The 21,877-nt window shown below is 33.0% G+C and overlaps 2 protein-coding genes across 2 annotated transcripts; both read left to right on the forward strand.

Annotated features, from left to right (window-relative positions):
- The first annotated feature begins 1,436 nt into the window (after positions 1–1,436).
- Positions 1,437–7,084, forward strand: LOC115878413 (nucleosome assembly protein 1-like 1-A). Its single transcript, XM_030894932.1, has 3 exons — positions 1,437–1,587; positions 1,809–2,411; positions 6,312–7,084. The coding sequence occupies exons 2-3, from the start codon at positions 1,827–1,829 to the stop codon at positions 6,840–6,842; spliced, it is 1,116 nt and encodes a 371-aa protein (XP_030750792.1). The 5' UTR covers positions 1,437–1,587; positions 1,809–1,826; the 3' UTR covers positions 6,843–7,084.
- A 1,819-nt stretch (positions 7,085–8,903) lies between these two features.
- LOC115878423 lies at positions 8,904–12,259 on the forward strand. The gene is made up of 5 exons (XM_030894936.1): positions 8,904–9,674; positions 10,348–10,556; positions 10,820–10,994; positions 11,089–11,231; positions 11,780–12,259. Exons 2-5 carry the CDS (start codon positions 10,476–10,478, stop codon positions 11,870–11,872), a joined length of 492 nt encoding a protein of 163 aa, XP_030750796.1. The 5' UTR covers positions 8,904–9,674; positions 10,348–10,475; the 3' UTR covers positions 11,873–12,259.
- The last annotated feature ends 9,618 nt before the right edge of the window (positions 12,260–21,877 follow it).

The following is a 21,877-nucleotide window of genomic DNA, read 5'->3' on the forward strand; positions in this document are numbered from 1 at the left end:
CTATAAAGTGCATCTCTTTATTTTTTATCTCTATTGAGAAATGTAATGATGTAATTCTTGATCTGGAGATTATTTGAGTGTTGTACATTGTTCTTATTCAAAGCTCACTTCTTTTTAGTTATAGTTGTACATTTTCTTTTCTTTTTATGTCTTTTATTTTACTCTGTTTTTATTATAAAGCCTAGTGTGATTTTAATAACTTTAAAGAAATTATGCTGCAATATCCTTATTAGGAATAAAGACTTCTCTTAATAATCTTTTCTCTAAACAAAATGGTTGAATATATGGATGGTTTAAAAAAATGAGACTGGATAGTTCTATTTGTCTTCCAAAGGGTCATTTTTAATGGATTGTTTGTCCTATTGTTTTGTAACTTATTCAAACCGTCACTTGATCATAACAATTGAACTTTATTTATATCACTATGATCGAAAAAAACGGCATCAATTTGGTTTTGAAATTAAATATATTTTTGCATATAAAATTACTAGGTATCTTCATTTCCAAGCCAACACTGACGCCGTTTTTTTCTCTCTTATGGTATTTTTATCCCAGTACTTATCTATAATTTAATGAAAGTACTTAATTTTTCACCAGAAGAATCTCACTCAGTGACTTAATTTTATTTCAAAAATAATTTTATGATGCTATATGACCTATAGGTATATATTGTAAACCTAATACTTATTTAATGGTGAATTCCAGAACTTAGATATACCCCAAAAATTGTTATATAGTGATAAGATTTTTTTTAGTTTAAATATAAGACAAAACGCCCAACTATATGATATTGTGATACTAGCGATAATAAAACTGTAAGGAATCCATCTTGTTACAATATTGTATTACAAAATCACAATAAAGTTAAGATAACTTCAAATATAAGGTTTCATGAGTTTTATTATTTCTTTCAACCCTTTTCATCCATTTACAGTTTTAAATTATGTTTAAATCTATAAAATTGAAGTAAGTAGGTATAGGTATATTGGTATATATTCTCAAATTGTATTGTTTTTTTTTAATACATTGTTAATCTGTCACTTTCATGTGTTCTCTCGTTGGACAGACCAGTGCCTTCTATTAAAAGATCTTTTAATAGAAGGCACTGGACAGACTATTCCAAATTCCAATGACCTCTAAAAAAAACTTTTCAAAATTCAAAATTTCAAATTAAATCTGTATTTTTATTGCCCACAGATACTGTTTACAATCACAGTGAGCGATTAATTTTTTTTTTGAAACTGTTGCTACAATTTGATTTTTTATAACAATGTTCTTGCCGTCTTTATTAAGTTATTAAATTTAAATATAACATATTTATATTTAACTACAATAAATGATTAAAGTATTACATTAAGATAAAAATAATAAATAACTATTTCTCATTTAATATCTGTTGCTACTGAGTGACATCAGCACCTCATTGTTGTTCTGTGGTCATCCCGAGGATGAACGAGATGATACGAAATTTCCACGTTTTTTGATTTGAGCTTCATCCTCCATCTGCAAATTTTATTCTCTTTTTATTTTTGCCGCCGATTTGTCGACAGTGCAGGTGTGACAGTCGTTGGTTTTTAGCTAGCCTAGGTGAGAAAAACTGCAGTATTTTATTTAATTATTGTGAATAATGCTTTTATTTAGACTATATTTTTCATAAAAGTAGGCTTTATCTTGTTTCGTTATATTTTTTTTGCATGGTGATTCGATTGTTGCTTTTGACATTTTTTGGCAAGCACACGTGTATATAGCAAATATTCTTTGTTCTTTTTAAGGTTTTATTTAGTTAAAATTTAATTAATATCTTATAGTTAAAGAATAATCCGAAAATGACTACTGATCACGATCAAGCCGGCGACTGTCCCGACGATTTGGAATCTGTTGAGGAGGAAGAAGACGTGGACGAAAGTCATAAAAAAAACATGGATTTTCCCAGCGTTATGGCCGCTATCAAAGCAGCTCAACGGAGTTCTGAATTGCTAGCCTCACTGCCCCCATCCGTAAAGCGTCGCGTTAAAGCTTTGAAAAAGATGCAGCTCGAAGCCACAAATATCGAAGCTGAATTCTTCAAGGAGGTACAATATTTAGAGTGCAAGTATCATAGATTATATGTTCCTTTATACGAAAAGAGAAATACTATTGTAAATGGTTCATACGAGCCTACAGAAGACGAATCTCAGTGGCCCTCCGACGATGAAGATTTGCCTAATGCACTTAAAGAAAAAGCTAAGCTTGATGAAGAGAAGAAAGAAGCAAAAGCTAAAGAAGATCCAGATAATGTGAAAGGCATTCCAGAATTCTGGTTGACCATATTCAGGAATTGTAGTTTGTTGTCTGAAATGGTCCAGCCCTGTGATTTTCCTATTTTAGAACATCTCACAGATATTAAAACATTTTGCAAGGAAGAGCCTATGGTAAGTTGTAACTGTTAAATAGTTCTATTTCTATTTTGATTATCTCAGTCCTTAAATAATTGATGTAATTTATCTGAATGTTTTTGAAAAACAAAGGTCAGTCAAAGTATTTTTTTATATATTATCATGTATCAATATGATCCTCTTCTTAATTGAAGTTTTTGAAAAATATATTACTCACATTTATTTACAAATTGTGATTTAATGAAATTGAGCAAGAGAGAATAATAATTAATGAAGTAATTAATCAAATTATAAAATATAATTACACTGTATTATGTAAAGTTTATATTTGTATGAAAACACCTACCTATTATTGGAAAGTACCTTGTGGTTAAGTAGATTTTAATTTTGGCAGTTAGAAACATTCAAATATAATTTCTTACAGAAATTGCATTTCTGTGATAACAAAACAAGTTTGTTCTTAATAGTATTCCAATAATATGTCTAGAAATTTTGTGATTTAAATATGATTTTTAATGAAGGTGTCTAAATTTGTAATATTCTTTTCAGAACAGTTTTAAAATAATCTCTTTTTAACATGTAAAAATATTTCTTAACGTTGGAATTTTGGTAATGTTTGGAAAAGTACTACTTCTAAGTGTCAAAATTTGACAGATCTATTACAAATTGAGTGGAAAACTTTTGGTACCTAAATTAAATTGAATCATTTATGCATAACAAGCATGAGTAATGTGTATTGGAGAAGTTTAAATTATTCTTAATTTATTCCAGTTACTGGTTGCCATGGTTACTGAGACCATGCTTTCATATTGTTGAACTTAAACATTTACATAATTTATCTTAAATATAATTACCCACTGTTGACAAACACAATGTTTTTGAATGAAACCCTTATTTAGTAAAGAAAACACTTTAAAATTACAGAAAAAATTGTGTATGCACTATGTTCGCATATTTGAAGTAAAACTTCTTAGTAACTGCTATTAAATTGAAGGATTTGAAGGACATGTTTGAAAAAGTGTAGTCTGAAATGTCGAAAAACTAATAAATAAAAAATATTTTTTTGAGCCCAAAAAAAATAGTTTTTGCGTGTAACAAATCGTTTTTTACCTGTAACAAATTGTTTTTTACACGTAAAAAATAGTTTCTTGCGCGTAACAAATAGTTTTTACATGCCACAAATAGCTTTTTACGCATTATAATTTGATTCAGGGTGCATCCACACTATCCTAGAAACGGCGTATCGGCGTAACGACCTTTAATAGATTTTCAGTAATTCTATTGGCTGAAAAGTTCATTTGTCAGAAATTTTATCTGTCAAAATTTTTAGCCAATAGAATTACTGGAAATCTCTTCAAGGTCGTTACGCCGATACGCCGTTTCTAGGATAGTGTGGATGCACCCTCACTCTCACAAAATTTGTATTAAAATATCAATATTTTTGATAAACACGTGGACTGCCAGCGCGCGTAAAGAAGTTTCACTTCAAAAAAATACTTCGTAATACTTGTGTCTTGTTTGGTTTGAAAAACGACGTCAGAGGTGGCTTGGAAATGAAGATTACTGTGGTTTTATTGTAAAATAATATGGTAAATGTCATTAATATTGTACCTGTCAGTCTTATTAGAACTCCCAGTTCTTATTAAAACTTATCAAGTTAAACTTTGGCTATCGATGAAAAGACGGTCCGTTTTACTTGATCTGAACTTAATTCTAGTTCAGGACAGTTTTCAGTTTTACAACAAAACGGTCCTTTTGCCTATACTTAAAAAAATACAATATGGTCGAAAAAAATCGGCGTCAGCGAGTGTGAAGTGAAGATCGCTGTCATTTTATTTGTAAATTTATATAGGAAATGTCATCGATCGTCATTTCCCAGCCAACTGGACGCCGTCTTTTTTTCGACTTTACAGTATAATTACGTTTACAAGAAATAACATATTACAGCATGTTTAATAACTGACATTACAGTTGGGGGTTGGAACCTGTAGTGTTACAACAGCACAATGAAACACTAATTCACCACAATACACCAAAACACTTTTACTTTTGTACTGGACTAGCGTTTCGCTAACCATGTTAGCATCAGCAGCAGATGTTTAAAACTTTGAGTTTTAATCATATAATAGTTCAATGAGCGGATGATCCTCTGACGCCTTTATTTTCTTATTATTTTTTTTTCAAATTTGTAAGTTATATGAAAAAGATATAGGAAAACTTTCTAAATATACCAGGCTACCAAGCTTTTTTTTCAAAGTCGATATTTTCCAAGTTTTTCTTCAAATTTGCTTATTAAGTATAATATTGGTAGACTATATCAACCCCTTAGAAAAAAAGCTTAGAGAATATGTCATAATTTGTTTTCAGAAACATTCTCATAAATTTCATTACTCTATCGCTTTCCTTTTTTAAAACAATAGTTGGCTTACCCAACGTTTATACAGGGTGTCCCAATATCCCTTGGACATAGAAATACTGCATATTTTTGGAATTAAATAAGTTTATAGGACACAATTTACCTCTATACAAAAGTGCTTCGTTTATCCGTTAGATGGGAATCAAGCTTTAAAAATAAACACATTTTTTTAGATATTTTAAGAACCGTTATTCCGATTTGAATTAAATTTTGGATGTCTATGTTGTGCTAACTACATTTGCCTTTCACAAAAAAATCAAGAAAAAGTACAGGAAAGGTGAAAATTACCCCCACTCCTACATAAATTTTAGTAATACACACCCTACATTAATATTTTTGACTCTATCGACGACCGATTTTTATTTCCTATGGTCCTTCTAGTATCTATTATATTTTTTGTCTCCTGTAAAAAAAACGCGCGAACCGCACAAACTTTTTGAGGAAAGAAATATTTTTCTGAAGCTGATTTCTAAAAATGTTTAGCAAAATATAGTCATGCCCTCTAGCGGACAAACGAGGTACTTTTGTATAGAAGTTAATTGTGTCCGATGAACTTATTTTGATTCCAAAAATACGTAGTAATTCTATGTCAACGGAATATTGGGACGCTCTGTATAATAAAGTACCCTTTATTTTTAACAAGGGACCACCCTGTATAGTAGGGTGCACCAAAAAAAAATATATTTTTTTTTCTTTTCAGTTACAGTGAAAATATCGTTTAGGGTGATGAAATTCTGGTAAAGTTTGAGCTTTTACTATTAATATGAAGAGGTGCCTCATCGTGATTTTCTATTTCCCATTTAAATAACACGAGGAAACAATTTCTTTTCTTTGGAATTTTATTGCGTTCTAACAAATCAGCGTTTGGTAAAAATCAATACATATTCTTGTAGAAAATTGAACGGTCTTCAAAAAAGGTCTGATATAAATTTTCATTTAGTCGACTCGTTTGAAAGTTATTGAAGATTAAAATTCAACTTCAAATCCTATATGATAACTTACACAATTTTTTATATTTTATCACGAAATAACGAAATATTGGCTCATGAACATAAACTATCAAATTTTATCATGAAATAAAGGCTCAAACACCTAAAATATCATATTTTATGTTTTTGAGCCATTTGGTGAGAAAATATAAAAAATTGTGGAAAGTTATACAATTTGAAGTTGAACTTTAACCTTTAATAACTTTCAAACGAGTCGATTAAATGAAAATTCATATCAAAGACTTTTTTTGAAGACCGTTCAATTTCCTGCAAGCATATGTATTGATTTTTACAAAACACTGATTTGTTAGAACCCAATAAAATTCCAAACAAAAATGTTTCCCCGTGTTACTTGTGGGAAATAGACGGTTCTTAAAATATCTTTTAATATTTATAATATTAAAAGGTCAAACTTTACCAGAATTTTTTTTCATCATGCTAAATGAATTTTGACGCTAACTAAAAAGAAAAATATATTTTTTTGTGGTACATCCTACTGTATAGTGCAATAACAAGAATATTTTTTTACAGAGCTTTAGTTTGGAATTCCACTTCTCTTCTAACGAATACTTCACCAACAAAGTCCTAACCAAGGAATACCTCATGAAATGCGTGCCCGACGATGACGACCCGTTCGGCTTCGAAGGCCCCGAAATCTTCAAATGTACCGGCTGCACGATCAACTGGAACAAGGGCAAAAACGTGTCGGTGAAGACAGTGAAGAAGAAGCAGAAACATAAGAGCCGCGGCGTGGTGAGAGTCGTCACCAAGACCGTCCAGAACGACTCTTTCTTCAATTTCTTCACCCCGCCCACCATTCCAGAAGGCACCAAGGACGAAGACGTCGACGAGGACGTCCGTAATTTGTTGACCAGCGATTTCGAGATTGGTCACTACATCAGAGAGAGAGTGGTGCCCAGGGCTGTGCTCTTCTTCACGGGCGAGGGTCTCGAAGACGAGGAAGACTTTGAGGAAGAGGAGGAGGATGAAGACGATGAAGAAGAGGAAGGAGATTCGGATACAAACACCGGCAAGAACCAGGAACAGTGTAAGCAGCAATGAGGCTGGAGGTCGACTTTCCGCCGGATGTAATCACAATATCGGGTCTCCCGCACCGCCGAAAGTTGAGAAACAAATTATCAGTTAAGTTATGCTCTTTATTTTTGTATTGTGCTTTTAGTGTTGTATATTTATATATAAATTTTTTTCTCGCTATACGGCATCATTCAAAATTGTTGGTATATTTATAAATGAAAGTAAATCGCCTGTAATGTTTTGAGATTAAATTAAATTTTGAGGCGAAATTATTGTCTTTTGAAATAAAATATCATCTTTTTTATTCTTGTTTTTTTAATGGCTTTTTCTATAGCTATAGAATAAAACCTGTTACAAGTTACAATACCTGTTAGAAGTTTCCCCTATAACTTTTTTTTTTCCAGATATAAAACGAAATTTGGTATATTATTAGTGTATGATATAAATCGGGATTGATGGACGTACTCATTTATTTTCAGTCATTCATTGTCACTTCCTGGTTCACCAGAAATATCTACAACTTTTGATATAAATGGTACCCTCGGTATTTTTTTACTTTATTTGATTCTGAATAGAATGACATCACATGTCAAGTTTTGACATTTTCAATTAAAAAAACTTTTGTTAAAAGATATATCAAAGAGCCAGACGTCTTAAAATACTTTCTCGAATACTAGCTCTTGACTACTAAATTGAAATTTCCCTACATGTTTTTTAAGACATATCAAAACTTGACATGCTATTCATCAAACGTTTTATAAATAGCGAGGGTACCGTTTAAAAATTAAAAGTTGTGGTGAAAAAGAAAGTGACCGAAAGTCATTGAAGTCAGTTAATAGTGATTGATGTCGTATACTAACTTAACCATATCTCGTTTTTTTATTTGAAAAAATGAAAAGTTAATAAGGGTAACCACTTTCAAATAAATACCCGGTATACAATCGGGTATTAACCCAATTTTTTTTAATTTATATTCTATTTGTGCATTATAGTTTCTTGATACAAAATTTGTTGCTGAGTTAGAAACAAGGGGATAGGATAACAATGATAGTAGTGAATTTAATTCACAGTTTGTCTGTCGAAATCTGTCTCATTGACCAGACTTCGTGAAATCTATATAATAATTATTGTAATAAATTATAAGTAATAATTGTAATTTATTTTATTAGTAAATAATTTAATCTAAATGAAACTATTAATTATGACAAATTTGTGCTATTACCATTTGTTATGTAAGTAATGCCTTTGCCTCATCAGAAATATATTTCTATCTGAGAAATTCAAATTAAATCCAGGAGCACAGTTAAGGAGTCCTAGACAAGGAATCTTTTATTGTCTAGCGAGTCACTTCACTAATTATAATAAAATATCTGTAAGCTACAAATCTTATTCATAGATGCTGCTCGGTATACCGGGTGCGTCTGAAAAGTGACTCACCCCTACAACTTTTTTATTTTATCAGAGATAAAAGAACGAGATTTGGTATGTTAGTATATGACATAAATTAGGATTGATTAACGTATTCAATTCTTTTCGGCCACTTCCTGTTTCTTTATTTTTTTACAAATAATTTTTGATACCACACACTTTTGGTATTTCGAGTCAAATAGTCGTAATGAATCGCATGTTTCAATTTCAAATAACCATATTCGAAAATGTCAAAAGTTGACATATGATATGTCATTCTATTTAGGGTGTCATTTTCTATCGAATAAAGCAACAAAACACGGAGGGTACCATCACATATGGTAGCACAGAATATCTAGCTACGCAAGATATTCTGTGGTACCATTTAAAAATCAAAAGTTGTAGTCACTTCCGGTGAAATAGGAAATAACAGAAAACAATTGAATACGTCAGTCAATCCTATATAATTTATGTCATATATTAATATACCAAAAATCTCGATTTTTTTATCTGAAAAAATAAAAAAGTTACAAGGGTGAGCCACTTTTGAGACGCACCCGGTATAAAAGAGAAATATAAATCTCTTTGTTATTGTCAAGATACTTTAGCTGCTTATCAGTAGAGAACTTCTGCTAGTATTTATTGTAGTATTTATGCTAAAACGACAGATTTTTAACAATAATTAACGAATTTTCAAGCTTAAATAGCGTCAATATGAAGAGAAATTACATTAATATTACTATTTTCTTAATGAGAATTGTAACAACAATATTTAAAATCGATATTATAAGTTATTTTTGCTTATAATAATCTGGATATTGCTATATACAGTGTGTCACCGGATTATATTTACAAGAGGAAAGACTTTATTATTGACATTATGAGAAAAATGCAATCTATGTAGTTGGTATGGAAATTTGGAAAAGTATAAACGGGATTAATCATTTTAGAAGAAGCAAAAATTTTTATGAATAAAGGTCGATTTATAGATTGAAAACGTTGCGGTTCGACGCCCGATGTTACGGTCGGTAAAAAGTTCGTTTATACACAGGATGTTTTGTTGATTATAAATTTTTCGTTTTTCGTTGTTGTTGCGGTTGACGTTTTACGTCAAAAGTTAACCAACTTTAGGGCCTGGGCACTCTCTAGTTTTTCAACTAGTCGCGAGGGGCGCTGTTAAACAAAATTTTAAGTTGGTATTCAATTCTTGAGGTTGGCAATGGATGTCAAGTCAAGAGTGTCATTTGGCTTGGCGTCTTGTCTGGCGTCATTTGTCGTTCCATTTTCGAATATCGGCGTCTATTTTGCGAATCCGTTTTCTTTGTGTTTAATATTAGACAGTTAAAGCAAGGCACAATACGTATACGTATCTCTCGACACGTAACGCAGAAACTTACGTTACGACTGCCGTTGCGTTGTCGTGTAAACAAGAGTTAAAGCAAGTATTTTGACGTACGTAACGCAAATGGTACATTTGTAATTCTAAATTATTTTGTGAAACAATTTATTTAATTTTAAAATTGAAAATGGATATCTATTATTCCATTGATTCCACATTAAATTTATAAAAGTAATATCGAAAAATGAAGAAAATTATAAATGGAAATTATTTTATTACCGAAAGTAGTCCTTACAACTTAAAATGCTCTTCGTAATAAAAAAAAAATATTGGAAAACAGACACAGCTTTATGATTATTTATTAGATTTCATCTTTTAGAATCCTCATATGGATTTTGGCTATAAGAACTAACATTTAATTAAATAGATTCCAAAATGACTTTATTATGATGCCTAATATTTTCATACTAATTTATTGTAATAAAATAGGCCCAGTTCTGTAACACTGGCCCCAAAATTTATGAAACAACTTAATTACTAGCCAGTTGTAGAAACGAGTTGTTTGTGAATTTGTACGTTCCGCATCATTCGGGTGAAAATCGAAATTTCTTCGGCTCGATACGTTTGCGTTTTGTACGTACGTAAAGGTACGTAAAGATACGTATCACGTATTCGTAAACGCAAGTGAATTTCTCACTGCGCAAGCGTACATGTCAAACGATACGTTTACGTCCACGTCTTTGGCCGTGCTTTAACTGTCTATTACTTAAATTTGTTTTCCTTTAGTGTATATATGTTTTTGTTGTAGTATTAGTGTATAGTGTAGTTCTAGTATTAGTGTATTATATAGAAAACTGATTTTTCCACGCGATAGACGTTATTGTTTTTCACTTACAAACATTGATTTGGTCAAAATGGTGATTTATTGTTGTGTGCCCAATTGTCCAGGACGGAGTAACGAAATCTCAATGCACTTATTTCCAAAGGATGAGGAGGTAAGCGTTTTTCAATACATTTTCAAATTTACTTAAATATTAAAACACCCTAGCGTTTTAAACCAACTATGTTTATGTTATTTTACAAATGAGTTTAAAGAGTTTCTAAAGCTCGTTGATTTAAATTGTAGAATAGAGCTGTTAAACCTTAGTGTTAACCTTAGTTAAACCTTACCTATAAACAAAAAACAACTTTATATATTGTTAAGCATATAGTAAACAATGAAACACAGATAAAGTAATGTTTTTTTTTTCATTTTCAGTTGCTTCACACATGGATTAAAGTTGTAGGAAGAGAAGATTTATTATCAAAAGGTGCCAAAATACGGAAAACTTACAGGGTGTGTGACCGACATTTTTCAGAAGGTTCCAGATTCAAAACCCATCATAATAGAACTAATTTAAAACACGGATCTGTTCCAGATTTATATGTAAAAGGTAATAATATAAATGTACATCTTAACTGGAGAAAAAACTATTAAATTATTTAATTACATTACTTAAAAAACTAATAAATTTAATTTGAGGTTAGGTTCAGCTGAGGCAAGCACTTCTCAAGAATTCATTCCTATTAAAGCAAGCACTTCTCAAGAAATATATCAGGGTAGAAGCACTGAAGAGTCGTTTGTGGAAGTTGATTTGAAAACAGTAGATGAGTGTGCTAGATATTCTGTGGTAATAGCCAATAGAAATAATCGCAACCGCAACGTCGAACCCGGGTCGAACCGCACCGTTTTCAATCTATAAATCGACCCACAGAATCGACCTTAGAGCTTGATTTTCATGCAATCGTTATACGTTGATACCACGGTTGATACGATGGTCCGACGGTGCTCTGATTGGTCATAGTGTTTTCGCGCCACTTTCATCCGTAAATATTTTAAAGCCCGTCAACGGACCCGTTCATACGATAACGGTCGTTTTGATACTTTTTTGACAAATTTAATCTAACCTTAATAAAAAATATAACTAAAATAGCAAAATCGTTATGGAAACGCAAGTATAAAATAACACCAACGTATATCCCACGTATATCCGATAAACGGAGGCATGAAAATGCAATAAATTTAAAAACTGCGGTATTTTCTAACCAATGAAAGTCTTTAAATTCTACCAATAAAATTAATATCGTATCAACGTATCGTCGGACAACGGATGCATGAAAATCAAGCTTGATGCATTTTTCTCAAAATGTCAATAATAAAGTTTTTCCTCTTGTAAAGACAATCCGGGAACATACTGTAGATGACGCAAACACAGTAGACATCTATAAAAACTTTTTTGTATGTGTAAAGATTTTCGTACCTTGTTTATAGATGTCGCTGGTGGAGGAAATATAGTAATACAACTACTTGTCAGTAGAGGACACATCATAAATTGTATTAGGGATATTTAAGAAAAACATCCATTATACTCTTAATGAGCATTGTAACAAAAATATTTAAAATTATTTTTTTTAAAGTTAATTTTCCTTATATTATGATATAGATGACGCACACACAATAGACATCTGCCCAGTTTTTTTTCTGTGTGTAAAGTTCTGTACCTTGTTCATAGATGTCGCCAAAGGAGCAAATATAGTAGTAGTACAGCTATTTTTCCGTAGATGACACTACCTTGTTTGAAATTTTATTTTAAATATTTAAAGAGGCAAACATTAAAATTCCCTTAATAAAAGATGGCATTTAATTTTTCTTATATTATTTATAGTATTAATTTGAAACTATTAAAATATAATAGCGAAAAAAAAAGTATGTACAATAAAAAAATAATTCTAAAACGGCGTGTCATTTTCGGGATTGGTAGGAGTTGTGAAGGGTCTGGCCGTGTATCCAGATTGCAAATGGAAGCATCAATCTTGCGCCGCGACGTGCCAGAAAGCCTTTTTTACGCGAAACACACAAATACGAACAATAAATCAATGGCGTTGGCTGGGGGCGGCGGTTGCCTGTCACTGGTCGCATTAGAAAATTCGCTTCGACCTGGAGAGCCGCGTTTCTTTAGAAAAGTCGGTTCTTCGAGGACAGTGGCGGATCCTGCAATATTTTGAAAGTATTCTGCAAAAGTTATCAAACAAAATAATTTAAAAAAATAATTGTTTTTCGTATACAGGGTGTCCCAGAAATAAGTGCAGATATTTTAACTGTTAGAATATTTCGGCCCCTGAAACACGCATATGAGTTTTTTGGCAAAAAAAAAATAATTTAAAAAAATAATTGTTTTTCTTATACAGGGTGTCCCAGAAATAACAATACAAGCCATGCTTGCGCAAGCAAAACGGTACGTGTATACTACATGTATTCAGCTTGTACAAACAATTAGTTTAGTCCGTGATCTCAAATGACTTGTACATCGCGTCGCCATCGTGTCTAGCGATCTGAAATGGAACAAAATCGAGGATTATTGGAAGATTTTATTCGCGCGTACGAATATCAGCCGTGTCTTTGGCGAATTAAATCACCAGAATATCATGATAGGGTGAAGAAGGATGCAGCATACAAAATTTTACTTAATAAGTATAGATTAATTGACTGCCAAGCCAATAAGGATGCCGTTATTAAAAAGACGAATGCCTTCAGGATTCCTTCTTCTTTTTCGCGGACTTCCTTCTTCTTTTTCTTCGGACTTCCTTCTTCTTTTTCGCGGCATAAACTGAAGTTTGTTCAAGCATGCATGTTGTGTGGCGGCTTAATTATATTGAAGGTAAATTATGCATGCTTGTACCAAAAGATTGTTCATGCATGCTTGTAAAGCTTGCAGTAGTGTGTGTAGCCATCTTCAGAGGCCCGATTCTGTAAACATATTTCCTGTCTATAGTGACTCATCAATCGTATACAAATTAGAGGTGCGTACAGTGGCGTAGCAACGTGGGGGCGGTCCGCCTCGGGCATCGACACTCCAAGTACCTGCGGGGCGGCAAAAACATGTTATAAAGGCGGCGGACGGATTTTGTAGGAGCGGGAAACCTCTCTCCTAGCGGCTCTCTGCCCCAGGCGCCCTTAACCCACGCTACGCCACTGGGTGTGAACGAACTAGTTCCAATGAAGTATTCCGACCCCGGAATGAAAGGAGCTAGTTCCTGGTTTCTCAAAGAACTAGTTCCTCAGGACCTATTCCGGGATCGAGACTGTGACCGATATATAATAGACAGTTAAAGCACGGTCAAAGACGTAGACGCAAACGTATCGTTTGACATGTACGCTTGCGCAGTGAGAAATTCACTTGCGTTTAGGGATACGTGATACGTATCTTTACGTGCCTTTACGTACGTACAAAGTGCAAACGCATCGAGCCGAAGGAGTTTCGATTTTCACCCGAATGATGCCGAACGTACAAATTCACAAACAACTCGTTTCCACAACTGGCTAGTAATTAAGTTATTTCATAAATTTTGGGGCCAGTGTAACAGAACTGGGCCTATTTTATTACAATAAATTAGTATGAAAATATTAAGCATCATAATAAACTCATTTTGGAATCTATTTAATTAAATGCTAGTTCTTAGTCAAAATCCATATTAGGATTCTTAAAGATGGAATCTAACAAATAATCATAAAACTGTCTCTGTTTTCCAATATTTTTTATTACTAAGAGCATTTTAAGTTGTAAGGACTACTTTCTGTAATAAAATAATTTCCATTTATAATTTTCTTCATGTTTCGAACTTTTATAAATTTAATGTGGAATCATTGAAATAATAGATATCCATTTTCAGTTTTAAAATTAAATAAATTGTTTCACAAAATAATTTAGAATTACAAATGTACCATTTGCGTTAGGTACGTCAAAATACTTGCTTTAACTCTTGTTTACACGACAACGCAACGACAGACGTAACGTATAGGTTTCGTGTCGAGAGATACGTATACGTATTGTTGCGGACCCGTGCCGTGTGAACTCAGCCTTAGGCCTGGCCACTCGCCTATGACTCATACGCCCAGCGATGCCGACGTTCTAAGAACGAATAAGGATTGACTAGACAAATCTGGATTGTCTGTTTCTCTCCTATATAAGCAGACGCCGGGGCCTAAGGAGGACAGAGATAAATAACCGATCGACGCGTACAGTTCCAATCGCCGCGCTAATTCAAAATAAATTTCTGTTAGATAAATAATTAGATAAATTGTAAATAAGTTATAAATAGTTCTTTAAGTCTTTTAATCGTTATTGTTTTTGATAATTAGTGTTAAATAAATTGTGACTTTCTATCCACACGGAACCGACGAAAAACGTAACAGTATTGTGCCTTGCTTTAACTGTCTAATAATATGCGACTGCGACGGATCGGCCAGCGCGCGTAGCCCGATGCTAGGCAGGAGTGTGGAGTGCCAGCCGTATGTTATCCGATTCGGTCCTAGTGGAACTCATAGGAGGAACTAAATAAAAGACTAGTTTACAGTTTACATACGGATCGGCCAGCGCGATCGATGCTAGGCAGGAGTGGGGAGTTCCAGCCGTATGTTATCGAATTCGGACCTAAAGGAACTAGAGGAACTAAATAAAAGACTAGTTTACGTACGGATCGGCCAGCGCGATTGATGCTAGGCAGGCGTGGGGAGTGCCAGCCGTATGTTATTGGATCCGGACCTAAAGGAACTAATTAAAGGACTAGTTCACCGATTCACAGATCCGAGATATAACACAAGGTGACGACGATGGATTCGGCCATGTCTATTGCCACAGCTGGCGTAATTACCACAGAAAATTGTCGTGGATACTGTTTTTGATTTTTAGTTTGTTCTTTAAATATTTTATGGAAATGTTTTACTTTAGGTCCCTAAAATTAAGAAATATCTTATAAAACGAAGTAGATATTCTGAATTTTTAGACAAAAACAAAAAGCTTGAAGTGTGGAAAATGCAATTTTTCGTAAAATTTTTGCTCCCATTGATTTGTGATATAGTTTTTTAAACTCTGATTTGAGTTTCTTTTTTAATTTCCTTTTATTTGCAATAAAAAAGTTACCTATATGATTTTAACCTACACAATTACACATCTCGTTATATTTTGTACATTATAAAAAATATACAGATCATACTGTGAATAGTTCTGACTCACAACGAACCCCATTAGCAAGCAACGGGGATGTCATGTTAGTCGGGAACTAGTGTGAACTAAAGACTTAGTTCAAGGAGCTATTCCTCTAGAGGAACTAGAACTAAGAAACTAGTTCCCCCCAAGGAACTAGAATTCCCACCTCTAATACAAATAGCATAAGCTTAGACAGGAAATTTCTTGCTAGGAAGCTTACAGAATCCCACTGCAGATTTCTCTACGGTGTATCTAAACCTTGCAGTGTTGCCACCTCCTACATTATCCATAATCAACATATTTATATTAACTGTAATTTTAAATTTGTACACACAAATTACGATTGATTAATTCTAATCATATCAGTGTGTATATTACTAACAATTCTAGAAACAAACCACATTTTTACGGGGTATCGTTTTTTTTATCTGAACAAATAAAAAAAGTTGAATATACCCCGTGCGTCTCTAAAGTCCCAAGTAGCATTTTCACGACTTGCGACCACATGTTTACTAAACACAACGTTGGATTAGTTACAAAAAATAGTTAGCTCCCTACCATGGGTATTAAAATAAATTTAAACGTTTTTATAACGTTGTGCCGACGTTGGACTAGTGCTACAGCAAAGTAGAAGCTTCTGCGACGTCGAATAAACGTTGTCTTGTAACCTTTTTTGCCTAAGTGATCTTTAGGTGATTCGGACAACGTAGTTACAACGTTGGACAATATAGAGTTTTCCGACGTCAGTTTCAGGACCTATTCCAACGTTATGCAAACGTCGTCTGTTTTACTGATTCCAACGTTGTTTAGATTTCCTTATTCTTACGTTGGTAGGACGTCGAGTCACTACCTTTTTGCAACTGTATTGAACCATAACCTTAAATTTTAAATTTTCACTTCATTGTTCTGTTCAGTCAGACAGTTCAGTGCTGTTTTTGTTTTTATAAAAAAAACTTAATTAAAAAGGGACATAAGAAAGGTACATATAAAACTAAATTTAAATATACATCGACATATATTACCGATAGTTTATCCACTCCCTCGTTTATTTATATTATAGAGGTCGGCACAAGCTAGACTTTAGGATGACTAAATTAGGCAATCTTGCGACTAGTATACTACCTGTTAAGGCCGAACTGCGACTTTATTAGTCCAGTATGCGACTACTCGAACTACTCCATCTTAATCTCAAAAACAACAAAGTGAAAGCCGCCATGATGTTAAATAAGAAAATGTTTCGTTCCTAAAATAGCAATTCCTGCTTTTTGAATACATTAACTTGAAATATTTGACCCTAAAAAACACGCGGAAACAATTTTTCGACTGCGAATAAGTTATTCTCATTTTAAAAAAAAAAAAAAAAATTCAAGAAAATTTTTAAAACTTCTTTAATTTTAAGGCCCATTAGTATTTTTCAAAGTAGAAACAATACATTTATCAATAAAGTTGTTTGCGTTTAACTTTTTTGCCTTGGGTAACGAGTTACCGAGTCGGTTAAAGTGTTTCAATAATTATGATCTTCAAACATCCCCCACACTTAAATACTTTTGTTTTGTTTTCCTTCACTGCCATCTGACATATGTCTCTAACTAACTCATAAAAATAATATTTTTACTATAATTATCCCAATTTAGGATAAAACGCGACTTAGACGCCATATTAGTTTTGTATTTCTGTGAAATAGGATTTTAAACAACGTTGCAGTTTGTACTAAATTAGGCTTCTAGCCAACGTCGCTATCCAACGTCGTTTCGACCCAAAAATTATTCTCCAAACTAGTGCAGACTAGGGTTGGCACGAGGTTGTGCCGACGTTGGGCCCCGACGTTTGGTCGCGTGACACAACGTTGTCCCGACGTCCAAATGCTGCTTGGGGTGGCTCACCCCTAACCCTATTTTTTCAGATAAAAAAACGAGATTTGGTATGTTAGTACATGACATAAATTGGGATTGATTGATGTGTTCAATTGTTTTCGGTCACTTCCTGTTTTACCAGAAATGACTACAACTGGTAGTATTTTTTACTTTATTCGATAGAAAATGATATTCTCAATTACATATTATAATATGTCAACTTTTGGCATTCTCACTTAATAAAAAATCGTATTTTAAATTTCAATCTAATTCTTAATCAAGGAGATTTGGAAATATTTGATCGTCTAATGTTTTTAGTGTCTTGTCCTGGCCGGTAAAAAAATACCCAAATCGTATTTTTAATCATTCGTAAAAAAGCATTTTTTAACGAATAATTTGATACCACACATTTAGTAGGCCCTTTAAAATTATTTAGTTAAAAACCTTGTTGTTTTATTTTAATATTAATTAAATTAGCATTTTTTTATTTGACATTTAATTGTTGGTACATATTAAATTAATTTTAATTTTCGTTTATTCTTCGCAAATATGTGTTCGTATAAAAATAAAACAGACTAATAAGTGAAATGTTTATAATTGTTGATATAAGCTTGATTAAATAAAGTTGGCTCTTTGTTGTGCCCAAATTGCGTTATAGCCATAATTTAATTAGGGGTTATTTCGTTTTTTATAATATTATTTCGAGGTTGTTGTTTATAGAACGAGGGAAAGTAAATACATCGGATAATCGATAATGGAAAATCGGGCTTCGGGCCAGGAAATTGTTTTTATCGAAACATGCGATGAATTTGTTTAATATTTCTTACTGGAAGTATTTAAAACATAATTATGCTTTTAGAATATGTTATTGTTATGTTTTAAGTTATTATTAAAAAAATGTACCTAACGATGCAGTTTGTTTTAAATTTATTTTTCAGCGGCGTAGCCTGGCGTCAATACAAGGGGATGTAATTAGTAACTGCGTGCAATTAACATTTTACCAACACAATTTTAGTTCATTTTTTAAATTGGTTTGATTATTTTTTTAACATAATATTACAGTTTTTGTATATGTATTCTATTTTTGTAACTTATCTCAAATAGTAGACAAGGCCAACAAAAAAGTTTATTGAGTGCCTTACAACCACATAACCAGTATTCACTTTTATAAACATTTTCACCAAAATGACGAGTACAAGATTTAATTTAATAATATTCAAAATTTGCTAAATAAAAATAATATATTTTGTTTATTTTTAAGAACATTAACAAACTGTTCTTCTTGACATTTTGTACACTTTGTACACGACTTAATAAGGATATGATGATCCACTCACACTTTTTTGAGTCACCCTGTAAAAGTTAAAATATTGTTTCTGAAATACTTACATCCTAGTAGGTACATACTTTAGGTTTGCACTTAAACAAAATTTCCAAGTTTTTTGTTCTACATATATGAGCTACAGACGCACGACGCACTATTGCCGGACACTGATGTATAATGATTCCAGCTACATGTATAAAGGTACATTCAGGCTGAGAGCGTCGAGTCGCGTTTGCGTCGCGTCCGCGTGTCGAAATGGAATCTATGCACTTAACTTAAATTAGACCATTCAGGCAGACAGCGCGCAGCGTCGCGTTTGGCGTTGTGCCAGCGTCCGCTGAGCGTCGGGGTTCGAGTTCAATGGGGCGGACGCGACGCTCGACGCTCTCAGCCTGAATGTACCTTTAGATTCCAACTAAACAGATACAATAAAATCGAAAAAAACCGCCCGAGGTCAAGCCCTAGACGTCATTTACTTAGCCCGTACTCTTCTTCATCTTTTTATGGAGCTTACTTAAGAGCTTACTACGCCAGTTGGCTTTAAGAAGGTTAACAACGTTAATATTTTACTTAAAATATGGTGCCATATTACAACATAGCATATAAATTTAAACTCATATAATTTTTTTAATATTTTAGTGATTTTGCTAAACTTTTGGGACTTACTTTTCCTATACCTATTTTTGGTACTCGTACTCTTGGTACCGTAAAATGGGGTGAATAGAAACAGTTTCGTAGGCTATTAGCGATATACCGGTTGATAAAAATGTGGTAGTATTTTCCCGAATATTTTAAAACATGGGTCTTTGTTTGTTCTTTGCGTATACATATAATTTGATTTTTGAAAAATATGCATATAAATATTAAATAAAAATAACATTTGTGTTTCTATCTGCTATTCAGGAGAATAGAAACACACATTGATGTTAATGTTTTTATCTATTCTACTTCCAACAAGGCGATTAGAAACAGTAAATTATTACATATTTAAGTAGGTTTAACAATAATTAATAATACATATAATATGACAACTTACATGTACCAGCTTATGTATCACTTTAAAAATAAATATTTTATTTATAAAGTTTTCGCGCCATACAAAATAGGTGATAAATCGATCTCACATTTATTGATCAGCTGATTGACAGAAACAGTGCTGCCACAGATAAAAATATAGTTTTTACATTTTATTGTGTATTACCAATGATAGAAAAATTAAATATGTCGACTTTTTTTACTTTGTATATTTTTAATCGTGATTTGATTTTTTTCAGAAATTTTGTTTCTATTCACCACTATGTTTCTATCCACCCCATTTTACGGTACCGTTTTGGTATAATTTTTCAATGAAAATTTCCTGTTATTCATATCTCTGGGAAAGATGTATTTTTTAATTTGCGTAGCAAAATTTTCAATAATAAATCGATCTTCATTTTGATTAAATTTTGCAGGCCATTTTCCGGGATCGTTCGAAACCAAGTATAGGCTGGAACTTTCTACAATGCAAGCCGGAACTGCCAGATTAACTGGGTTGATTATGGTTTCAGCATCAGCACTGGCTCTATTGCTATCACTGTTATTTGACCTTTTATTATATCGGTTACTATAGTTACTATAGCAGTAGAAGTAATTTGCTCTGAAATAGATTGGGTTTTTTTCTTCATGTGCTTCATAAAGAACTTCTTTTGAAGTTGAAAGTCCTAAATTTTTGTCCAACTTTTCTTTTTTTTCCGCTTGTGATCAAGAATGATTCCATATCTGAGGTCATAAAATATTTAATAAGACTTTTACTAAGGTACAAGTCTGCTGGATCTGTGTCTATGAAAGGAATGCGGACAAAAACATTTAAATAAACAACAATATATTTTATACGTCGACTTGACGAGTACGTCAGCGCAAATCGCTCATTTTATTGGCCACTTGCAAATTTGTCGAATTTTTATTGATGAGACGCGTCGTCTATTTTTTTACGAAAAACATAGAGAGAATATCGTTTCCCCTCTCACGGATACCCCGTAGCTATAGAACGGACAGACGTACTGTAAATAGAGTCATTATTTAATTTTTTTTTCAGTTTTTTTAAGTAAAAAAATTGGCGCCGGGAGGCACGTATAGCCGCCCATACTAAAATATGTTAATAAAAAGTTGGTAGTTCTTTTAGTTTCAAAGTAAAGGAATTTTTCCAATTTTTTTTATCTCAAAAACTGCGACTTTGACTGATTTTGATGTTATTACAAATTTGGTTGCAAATATTATTCCTAATCTTAAATTGAAAACCGCGTTTCGCTAGCTACTGTAATTTTGGAGTTACGATTCTTTAAAAAATTTTAACCCCCTCCCATACCCCCTTACCAACCCTCCACCCCCACCAAAAACTAATGGCCAGATTCTCGGGTGCCACAGTATGTTTGTGCCAAATTTGGTTAAAATCGGTTTAGCTGTTTTTGAGTTATTGTGTTATTGTGTTACAGACAGACGGACACACGGACAGACAGACAGACAGACACCATGAAAATATTTTGTATTTAGGTCATTTATGACCCAAATAACTCATTTTGAGTGAAATTAAAAAAACTTTATTTTTGCCGATCTTAATAACCTACCATACCTGTTGGTATGATCGGCTAAAAATCAGTGGTGTCTGTTTTGGCCACTCCTATTTCTGGTCGCCCGTGTGCACAGCAAATTTTGCTCACATGGTAGCGGCGGCCCTGATGTTAATTTTTTATAATAGTGTTAAGTTTTAAGTCAAGCTTTAATAAAGACGTTTAGAGATTGACCTCGCCAAAATTACTAACCATTGTTATTCCAAAGCCGTTTTTGACGCCGTTTTTTTTTATCGTGCGGTATTTAGATTATTCTTGGCAATCATTTTATATATAGGAAGTGTTTATTACAGAAAAACTACTTGCATATTTCTGAGTTAACTATTCTTTGTGTTTCCATCCCCATGCATGTACAAATAATATGAAACCGGAGCTTTACGATGTATCGCGGTATTATTTGGGAAAAGCAGGCTGTTCGTCTCGCTCGGCTATCGATTCGTTCGGTTGGCGACGCCGAATCCGTGGGAAAGCAACGTCGTTGTCGTCGCCGTCTTCGTCGTTTTCTGC

The sequence above is a fragment of the Sitophilus oryzae genome, unplaced genomic scaffold (assembly GCF_002938485.1).
Source record: "Sitophilus oryzae breed Bouriz unplaced genomic scaffold, Soryzae_2.0 scaffold_1062_pilon_pilon, whole genome shotgun sequence".
NCBI lineage: Eukaryota > Metazoa > Arthropoda > Insecta > Coleoptera > Curculionidae > Sitophilus > Sitophilus oryzae.